This window comes from Elaeis guineensis, chromosome 13 (assembly GCF_000442705.2).
Source record: "Elaeis guineensis isolate ETL-2024a chromosome 13, EG11, whole genome shotgun sequence".
Taxonomy (NCBI): Eukaryota; Viridiplantae; Streptophyta; class Magnoliopsida; order Arecales; family Arecaceae; genus Elaeis; species Elaeis guineensis.
Genome location: NC_026005.2, coordinates 45,382,623 through 45,393,651, shown reverse-complemented (window position 1 = coordinate 45,393,651; position 11,029 = coordinate 45,382,623). Strand labels below are relative to the sequence as shown.

The 11,029-nt window shown below is 38.9% G+C and overlaps 1 protein-coding gene across 2 annotated transcripts; it reads right to left on the bottom strand.

Moving 5' to 3' along the window:
- Positions 1-4,511: 4,511 nt before the first annotated feature.
- On the bottom strand, positions 4,512-9,509 carry LOC105032539 (scarecrow-like protein 21). Of its 2 annotated transcripts, none has more exons than XM_029261045.2 (2): positions 9,357-9,509; positions 4,512-6,610 (listed from the first exon to the last, which is right to left on the bottom strand). In XM_029261045.2, the coding sequence occupies exon 2, from the start codon at positions 6,306-6,308 to the stop codon at positions 4,692-4,694; it is 1,617 nt and encodes a 538-aa protein (XP_029116878.1). In that variant the 5' UTR covers positions 6,309-6,610; positions 9,357-9,509; the 3' UTR covers positions 4,512-4,691. The 2 variants fall into 2 exon arrangements, with proteins under 2 accessions (XP_029116878.1, XP_073103481.1); XM_073247380.1 differs by lacking the exon at positions 9,357-9,509 and adding an exon at positions 9,203-9,227.
- Positions 9,510-11,029: the final 1,520 nt, after the last annotated feature.

Sequence of the window (11,029 nt, the reverse complement as noted above, 5' to 3'; positions counted from 1 at the left end):
CTCCCTCTTGAGAACTTCGTTCTGGAGTATTACTGCAGTGACCTCATCCATCTTGATGGTGCTCTTCCCCACTAGAAGAGCAGTCACTAAGAACTCGTACGAAGGTGAAAGTGACGCTAGCAAAACCAGCGCCCTGGTCTTCTCCTCAAAATTCTCACCAATGCTGAGGAGGTCAATGAGGATCTTCTGAAAGTGACTTAGATGCTCCTGCACGCTCTGTCCCTCAATCATCCGTAGCTGGTAAAACTGTCTCCAGAGGAAAAGAGTATTGGTGAGAGATTTCGTCATGTACAACTCCTCGAGCTTCGATCACAGCACCATCGAAAAAGTCTCGCTAAGTACATAGATCATCACCTCATCCACTAGATACATGCGGATGGTACTCACCGCTTGCATCTGTAGCCATTTTCAATCCCGCATCTCCATGGTGGTCGACTTCTCCTCGCACAAGAGAGCATCGATTAATCCTTGCTGGATGAGCATATCCTTCACCCTTACCTACAATAAGAAAAAATTGCTCTTATCATCAAACTTGTTGATCTCTATCTTGATTTATCCTGTCTTCTTCATCTTCAGTTTTGCTCATCACCGCTGTAATCTACGTTCTTGTACCGCCTCGCTCTGATACCACTTGTTCGGTGGATGTCTGGCCAGGACACCACCTCCCAAGATATTTTTGATACCACGCGATGCAGCAGGAAGAAAGAAGAAATAAAATAGAAAACAATCCAATACGTGGATCAGCCAAAAAAGGTCTCGCCTCTATGGGGCATGCAAACTTCACTATGAGAAAAGAAATATTACAAGAGGAGATCTCACCCTCAACCATCGTACATTCAATTTCTCTCTCACAGAAAATTCTCCCTCACAAAAAGCTCTCTCTTTAAGAAAACCCTCTGAATTCCTAAAGTGACCGTTGTCTGCTATCTAGGAGTCCTGCTCCTTCTTCTCTCAGCATTGCGCGTCCCTTTCTTTTCACGGGTTCTCAGATTTTCTGCGTGATAAAAACCACGCCGCACCATGTGTGGGTTCTCTCCCATGAAAAATAAGCCATGAGACCACATAGCTCCTCTGTTTCACGATCAGGGGCTTTTATAAGCCTTAAAACCCTATTAGATCATGTTTAGGAGTCCTAATCAGGCCCAAATTAGTCCCTGAACCATCGGATCGAGATCGGGATCAACCCATGTCATTCGATCACACTCTAGTCCACGAAACAGTACTGTGGACTGCGAGAAACTTGTGAGAAATGCCCACGCAGTCCACAGACTCCTTCATGCACTGCCCGATCCACCGTGGACCGGGTTGCCAGGCTCCCAACAGGTCGTGCGGGCCTGGGCCGCCCGTGCCGCACCCTGCGCACCCAGGCCTGGGTCGGCCCACTTGCTCGTGCTTGGACCGCGCCCCACGCGCCCGGGCCGGGCACTGCGAGCTGGGTCGCACCGCCGCCGCTCCGCCGGCCTGCCGCCGACGGTCCTCCACCGTTCCGAACTCCATATCGACTTCTCTCGTGCGTATCTTCTTCGTCTGAATTCCGTTTGGGATGATCTTGATCTCGTTGGACTCCGTTTTTCGTCGCGGACCTCGCTGTGAGCTCAATATAGACCGAATCTTGAGGCATCAAATCCTAACAGATAATTCTTCCATCAGTTCTATGAAACGGTTGGTGGCACTCCCACCGATAATCTCAAAAACATAGAAATTTTAAAACCAACAGAAACAAAGTCATGGAATAATTCATTCATGACAAGAATGTCAAGGTGGTAGAACTAACTTATCTTACGAGCTTCAATTGCAACAAAGGGACTTAAGACAAAATACTGGTAAAAGTGGGTGAAATAAATGAAAGTGTTTGCTGTTATGTTGGTTAATACTCCTTTCCTAACAACTCAAGCTTCCTTCAGGTTCAGTCAAAAGAATCCAAAACCTAATATAATGCTCTCAAAGATCAATATCTTCTAGAAAAAGGAACACCGAATAATGCTCTCCTCGGTAATGGCTGAAGCATCACACCACAAGCATCCAAGCCTCAATATCAAATATGTTGAAGATTGAGCAAGAAAGAACTCTCTCCACCAAACATAATGTTAAACACTTAGTTTCTAGTAGATCTCATTTCCTGCTAATTCATAGCATACTCTTATCGAAAGAATTGGTATGGTAAGCATGATTGAGCATCCAATAACATTTCTATCTAGGGGTATGACAATACCACTCACATATAAGCTATCACCTTGCACAGATAAGTTAGAATGAGCAGGACCTAGTACCATGTTGGTCATCTGATGCAGCCGTTCCCAAGCTTGGGTACGAGATCATTTCCATGAAACAGTGTCCCTAGTCTCTACGAGAATTGGGTAACAAAAAGAACGAGTAGCATACCCTAAAATATTGGAGCCTGTTTTACAAGAAGTCAAAACAGAAGGAATGCCACAGGTATAGCAACAAGAGCAAGGAAGCTTACTTTTTGCCATGCACCTGATACTTTTCGCTCTATCAAAATCTATATCACTTGATCAAATATATACTGATTGAAGTCCACAGGCAATGACAACTTGACAAGTATGTATTATTCTCCTTGTGTTTTACCTTATGATAATTCTGTGATGTCTTTCTTGTGCATACTAGACTGGTCGACAAATCCAAAATGATGAGTGTGATGAAGGACACTGATGAAGTTAACTTGCTTTCCATATCAATAGAATACTAAAATAATGGTTACTTGGTCCTTGATTATTACATTGTCTAACTTCAGATAGAAGAAAAAAAAAGTGATCCACTGATTCCCCAAGTATCAACTCATCACCTGGACGTTGCCGAAGCGGGCCTCTTCCCCCAGATTACTGAACTGAAACTAAATACACCTGACAATCAAGTGGCCTCTCAATAATAGTTCTTTCAAATGGTTATTGCCATCATTGCTCAAAATCAAACAATAATATTGCTAACTGTGGCTAATTTCCTCCAAGTTTTTTTTGTGGTCCACAAAACAATTATTATTTGCTGATATAGTGAAAATGTCACACGAAGAAATTAAAATTTCAAACCCAAGTATATTAAATATTATAGCAGAAGGATCTCACTTGGAAACCAAGACTTAATAATCAAATATATAGGGTTATGTAAAATGATTGTCTCTCAGAATGCAGTGCCCTAGTCCTCACTTTAGATAAAATACTGAGGGTCTAACTCTTTTTTCAGATTTATTTTTCCTTTCTGAGATCATATTGTCATGAAAAGAGTTTTTGGCGTGCTAAGTAGACAAAATGCCTATTTTAGAATTGCCATTCAGAGCTGCTATCAAGTTATAAACATAAACTACATTTACAGTAATTCATTATCACATCAAAACATCCTATGGCAGTTGAGTCGCAGAAAAGAACAAATAGATAGCACCAGCACTTTCAGAACCTACTTAAGATACATACAAGAGGTAGAAATATAATTATGTTGCAGTTGCAAGTAAAATTTAATTAACAAAGTTATGCATAACAGATCAGCATTACCTGAAATTTCTTCTTCCTGCTCATCAGGCACAAGCCCTGAAGCTTATTTGTAATGACATAACCAAACTTTCCGTCTACTACCATCCTTATAACTGATCAAATCTAACACGGTCCAATGTCAATAAAAAATATTAATATTCATTTTTTTTTTGAAAAAAAACATGGCACTCTGATAGAAGCCAAAGTTCAAAACAAATAATATCATAATATCTCCTCACAGCCTACGTTGCAGCAAAAAGTTCATGAATATATCATTCTGCAGACTTGTCAGAATTCAATAAACTCAAAATAACAAGCAGGATGCCTGAAAATGCAGGACTCTGAGTATGCCATTCGCATCCATGAAATTGTAACAAAAGAATGAAAGGAATACATATGTAAAGGATAAAAATAGACTTATATAAAACTGTATTGATAAAAAGTGGCCCAATGCATAAGGCTTCTGCCATTGTGAATCTAGGGACGATCAGATGCACGTAAGCTTACCCCTTGTCCACGCATATGAAGAGGCCATTTATTTATTTTGAATTTGTGATCTCCATGTCACTATAAAGCAACCTTACTATTGCGCCAAGGATCACCCTCTACTTATTATCTTACTGATGCATCTATAAATTGCAAAGCAAATGCACAAAGAACAAACTGGGAAAGAGATAATGAACAAAATTACAATTACAATAACTGTTAAAAATCAGCCATCAGATTTAGATATTGCAGAAGGTTACAGTTGCTTATAAACCAACAAAGGAAAAATAATAAATATACCAGCAGCTTGTTTGATCAGAATTTCATTTCCATAATGCGAAACAACTGAAGCCATCTCTGTCTTCATGCCTATGGTTTTCTCAGTGATTTTTTAATGATATCTTAACGGGTACCATAGTCATTTTAAAAATGCTCAAGTATATTGTTTCCCATATCTCCGTCCACGAATTCTGTAAATCATAAAGCAAAGGAAGCAAAAATGCAACAATTAGAACACAAAGTATACACCCAATGGGTCGATGACACAAACACATCCCAAGCACTTTTCTTCTAAATTTATGTTTGATATCACAAAACATGATGAGATTACAATTAAGAAGTTGGTAAGTTCTATAGATCGAAAAGAGCTACAGATTCGCATAAACAACAATGCAACTTAGGAAAACTATAGATATATCAGCAGCTTGTCAGATCAATAGTTCATCTCCATGCGCAAGAGACGACCAATGCTCTGTTCTTCCAACCAAGGTATAGTACACCATCTCTCTCCTCAAGCCTATAGTGTTCACAGTAGTTCTCTAACAGTGTCTTAATAGTGGCATTCACCAATGGACTCAATGGGTGTGGCTTAAATCCAGCCATTGTGAACCTTGACCTCCATTTCCCAAAAAGCTCATGTCTTTCCACCCTTTCAGCTCCTTCACAAGCAATGATATTAACTATGTCCCTTGCCAAGCAGTGCTGTTCCACACTGATACGTTCCTTGTTCTCCCTCGGAAGAGTCACATCAATCGATTCAAACATGGCAGAATAGTAATCCAGAGTCTCCAAGAATCTTGGAAAGAAAGGAGCAGTGTTGGTGTTGGCTTCTTGCTCCACGAGAGTCACCACCTTTGGAGACAGGCTCTTAACCATTCTCAAGAGCCTGTCACGGTGATTCCTTGTGCTCACGCTTTCATCCGGCATGTGATGCAACTGGAAAGCAAAGTTCACAGCCAAGGCTTCCCCAGGTCGAACACCAAGATGCTCAAGTTCTACATCACAGCCTGATATGGCTGCTGCATGGAATTCAAAGGGCACATTGCATGCCTGAGCAAGCCGAGATAATCTCTGCCCCACAAGATGAAGTCCACCACCTCTCGCATAGGCTGAAACAGAGTCATCAATGCCAGTAATTCTTAAGCATGGTGGCCCACCAGGCCTCGCTGCAAGGGCCTGAATTAGAGTCATCCATTGACTTCCCTGTGCTATCTGGAAATCAATAATATGAACCATATTTTCCCCCTTAACAGCTTCAGCAATGGCACCATTTGCGGACATGTACCCAAACTTAAAATATGGACAGACCTCATAGAGGATGTGCATGTAGGACAGGAGTTCAGAGCTTGTAGGTTCTTTACACCTCAAAGCTTTATAGATAGCACTCCCTGAGGATGACAGCTTAGCAACAAGGCCTTCCAACATGTAGGCACCCAGCCGTTGAATTGGCTCCCCAGAAACCGAAACCATCTGCCTTAACTCTGAAATTAGCCATTCCACCACAAGAATATCATTCTCAGCCACAGCTCTAGCACAAGCTATGAGCATCTGTTTCAAGTCTCCTCTGGGAATTCCCATCACTTGTCTCCATTTTTCCGGATCCATTGAGGTGTTACTTGGGTAGGTTGTCTCAAAGCTTTCAACTATATCTGGGTCAGGCCCCAGCATAGCAGTCTCTAATTCCCTCAACTTGAGTTTGAGATCGTTTGGGTCTTCAGTAATACATGAAACACTTATTGGGGACCCATAGGTGTTGTCTGACTGGCATTCTTGCTGTGATAGCGGGCTCCCACTGTTAGGGGAGAAAGCAAGAGAAGATGGAGAGTTGTGAGTAGCATACCCAGGAGTTGCCAAGGAGGATTCTAGGGTGCAAAATTGTCCACTTGTATGAGGGTGAACATTCCTCTGACTGGACCCATCATCAGATGATACATAGTTTAAGGATTGGTGGTTCTGAGAAAGAAAATGAGATTCTGCTTCTCTAACAGGCATGGAATTGTGAGGATGGTATGGTTTCTGAGACTTATTTGAATGTTTGTCCCTCTCGGAAGCTTGCATCAATAAGTAACCCACTGAGTGTCATACAGGAGAAGCTGGCATATCAAACTCCCATGAACAGCAAGTAATCAAGAATGACATGGCGGTGATTTCATCCTTCTGTTTGATGTCAGATAAAAACCAAACAAATCCGCTGTGTAATGATTTATCAGTCGAGCTCCCGTTTTGTTTCTTATCATATGAATAAACCTGACAATAATTAAGATGTGTCTCTTTTCGCACCAAACTCACTAAAGCACGTCATAAGAAAAATCACCATTATCAGCACCTTCTCCCTCTGGGATTTGAGATCAACCTAATAGCTGCAAAGAGAATTAGGTAAATATGAGTATATATACAACTGCAAGAGTTCAACATAATACCAAATAGTGAGGGCATCACCATGTAAAATTTTAAAAAGTTTCTCGGTGATCAAGTTGTTTTAGTACTCAAATCTCATTTCGCCTGAGGTGGTAATAAGGTGACAGAAAAGGTGACGGCGGACGACCTAATAGGATGACCCTCAATGCAATGAAATGCAAACTAATAATGCAACTATACGGTAGAATAAACAAGCAATGAAGGATGACATTTTTTTTTTTAATGCAATTGGCTATATGGGCATGCAAAATGTAGCTGAAATAAGAATTGAATAATAACTGTTGATGACTTTACATCACGTAGTCATCAAACCAAATCAGACGACTCCTATTGTGCCTTGATTTTCGTGCCAATTGCCAATCTTATTCCGATTCTCGTTCCTCATCAAAAGGGTAAGAAAGCAATGGTATCTATGCAAATAGGGGTATGCATAACATAAGTTACAATTTCATGTTGCTGTAGTAATTGTTAAGTCATGGCAAACAAAAGCAATATGTCAGGGGAATAAAACATCTAAGAATGTGAAAGTACAAACTGATCGAAAAGATTTGCCTTGCACAAGATCTATTATTAAACAAATCAAATAGTTGCAGAATCCTTTCCAGTTGAAATGTAGACCAACACTGGAAATCTATGTGTGAAAGGATAGTCCTACAGATAGTACAAGAAAGGTGGAGGAGTGGATATACTAGTTGGGCCCAAAACTCAAGAGCTCAAGTTTTTGGGTCAACTTGGATTGGAACATGTATGTCGAAGTCTGTTTGTTTCGATTCCTGTCTGCCCAATAGACCAAACCCCTTAAGGCGTAGAAATAAATGCAAAGATATGTAAAATCAAAGAAATTCAGATGATTCATACATTTGTGCCTGGAATTAGTACATTGATGTCTCTAGATTATGGTGTTCACTTTCTGGAAGAAATGTATATGCTAGACATGATTTCAAGGCAGTTTCCAGAACAAGTGGCAAGCAAGCTTTTTGAGCATATTGAACCGATCAAGATCATGGCAAGCAAGCTTTTTGGGCATATTGAACCGATCATAATCAAAGCTGAATGCTTCAAACAAGCTATAAGAGACATAAAGCAGCTCATTTAAGTTTTTTTTGTTCAGTACTATAGCTAGAAGAAGGAATGAATCAGATAATAACAACAACAACCAGCTTGCAACCTCACTGAAGACAATGCACCAAATTATTAAATAAGTTTCCATCAAAAATAAAAGTTACAGGTCAAAAACTGTAACTTTAGGAATCATCACATTATCTGTATATAATTTTACTCACTACATAATGCAGTAACCATGGTCTTACCAACCCATCCTGAACTCTTCTTTTATAAATCATTTGCTTATAAATTCCAGCTAGCTAAAAGTCCTTCGTATTTACATTTGTATTCCTTATTAATTTAATGTACTTATAACGATATTATAACGATGCAGCTTGAATCAGATGATTGCTCTCTACATCATGAGGGAAACTGGCCGCGTGTTAATATCAGGATAAGTAGCTTGACATCTGGGGCTCCATTTGTTTCTGGAACAGATTAATGGGGCATATCTTATGAACGATGATTCCATTTAGTCCAACTGATAATATGGACAGAATAAGAAAAATCACAGAAAAATCTTAGATAAGGTGTTTGACTATGATGCAGAATGTGCTACATCACCTAATGATGGTCCAGCCCTTTGACATTTAAACCTACACTCCAATTAGAACTTGATGATTCAAAGAAAAATAGCATAAGCAAATTGAAATTGATCTATTTGTGATGAAGATGCCCAGCTTACAGCAGCAAATACCATCTCAAATATAAGAAATCAACCATCCTAAAACATCTTCTTGATCACAAACATGGCACAAACCCTCACCAACATTTTCCAGAGTTCAGGTGCCAAAGAAGTGAAAAGAATGAGCTCAGTCATGATATCCAAATATTTAATAAAAGTAAAACTAAAAATAAAAATAAAAAATAGATAATGATAATTAATGAAAGTGATTTTACAAAGATCAATGCTCTTACTCCCAATCCCTGTATCTGAAACTCACTTTTCAGAAAACATATTACCCAGCCCCAAATAGATAACATCCCTAATGAAAAAAATAAGACTAGCAAAATGAAAAAGTACCATGATTATCATCAAGAATGCAATATCCTCTGTTAGAAAATCATATCTGAAAAATAAAACAGAGGGAGGAAAAAGGTAAAGAGTACCCATCTCCCCTAAGGGGTTTTTATCCCACATGAAGAGAACTCTCTCGCAAATTCCCACCAACTACTTTGCCAACAACAGGAGGCCATACATGGAGTTCAGTCCAAACTGGTGAACTCAGGACTCAAGAAATCCATCTTCCACCCAAAATAAGAGCAGGGAAGAGGGAGAAAAAAAGGAAAAAAAGCAAACAAGAAAGGCACTAAAACCATCAAACAACAAACCATCTAAATAAGAGACCGAAACACATGGATCTCAAGAGAAGGTTATGGAACACAAAGATAATACTGCATGGTGGACAAAGCCCATTCTGTACACCTACCCAGGCAGAGAATTCAGTGAAAAACTTCATAGATCTGAAAGGAAAGTTAAGGAACCTAAAGATCATAGATTTATGGATAGAACTAATGCCATAAACCCAGCACCATAAAGGACTGTGATGAAGAATTCAGTGTTCTATATCAAGTTTAACATACCTGTGAAGATCTCTGATCCGGTTTTAACCTGCAACAGAGCTCAAAGAATGTAAGGCACCCACTCCCCCTTCCTTTTTGAGAAAGAGAGAGAGAACTCTGATCCTAAAAAGTGTACAAAAAGGAAATGCCCTTGCCTTTGCGTAAAGTTACTATATTGCCGCTTGTGTGGCAAGCGTGTACCTGGGGACTTCAGCTGATGACAGGGTTGCCCCTTGCACTGCCTTTATTATTCTTAAACTTTCGAGGATGACAAATAGACAAATACCGTCTAATTTGTAAATACTTGTCACATTCTTGTCCCACCTTTTTAAATCTAGCAGAAAACATTTAATGAGAAAATTGCTAAAGGCCAGCCAAGTAATGCAGCAACTCACCCCATGTTACACAGTTTCATATTGTAAAGTGTTATTTAACTAATATTAATTTATGTTTTAAACTTTTAGGTTGATTAAGCTTCCATTAACCCTGTTATGGATTCAGGCATCACTATTTTAAATTTTTTGGATATAGACATGGATATTTTATTATAACAAAAAAAAAAAACTTCTAAAAGCACACTCAGGATCCATCATGTTATTAAAAAAAATAAAGATAAGTTAAAGAAGAATGGTGATGAAGGGACCCTGATGCTCAAAATGCTATACTTGATTAGCAACAAGATTAGTTTTATGGTTGGTGAAATTGAAGGTTGTGGTTTAAGAAATGCTAGTAAAAAAAAAATTATATAAGAAAATACATATCATAAATATGTTATGATTAACAATCACTACAATAATTGATATAATGATATTTTAGACCTCTTCACTATATTATAAATGCAAATAAATATAATTTGATAATTACTTACACATAGTCAGTTATGTGATTAAAATAATATTTTAATTCAAACATCCCTATAAATATAAAAGAAATTGCTTCCTAAATGCCGTAGCATAACCAAACAATTTGATTACAGACTATTTCTAATTAAAATGGCTAATAACACTATTTGAATTGTCATTACTTGCTTATGGAAATGGCAATTATTTCTCATTATAATGCTAATAAAAGTATTATTTTTATGATAGGAAAACTTAATAATCTGGGAGTGGATTTTTTTTCAAGGGTATTTAAATAATTGAAATTATTGATTGAGGGTATTTTCGGGTATCAAGATAAAACTAGGGACAGAGAGATAATGGAGCCAGTGGGTAGCGTCCCTCCAAACCAGGGGCGGATGTCTAGTTTCGTCCAAACCGAGGGGTATTTGTAGGTTGACTGGGACCTGAAACAAAAGGATGTGGGCGGCTGGGACAGAGCTCTGACCCACGCGCTTCCGCGAGGATCTATACTGTTACTGGTACACGAAATTCGTGCCCGAGCGATTTTTCCAAGCTGACGACCCCTCCGTCGTGCCCATAAAGTTTACTTGGCAACGTGTAGTTTACAATACGACCGTCCAAGACGACGGGCCACGTATGAGATTAATTAATTGAGTCAAGTTTTGGAACATAAAACTCTCTTTTGGTGGGCTACTTTTGGTAGAGTCTTTTATAAATATTTCTGTTCAATTATCAAATATTTTTTTAATTTTTTTTATAGATGATGATTTAATTTATCCAATTTGACCAAAAGAACTCTCTTTCAGTAGGTAATTCCATAATATTGCTGGTTCCAGGATGCTGACGCTGACC

What these genes read in the sequence shown, in the direction of transcription:
- LOC105032539 (XM_029261045.2), bottom strand. Translation starts at nt 6,308, where the DNA reads ATGCAAGCTTCCGAGAGGGACAAACATTCAAATAAGTCTCAGAAACCA.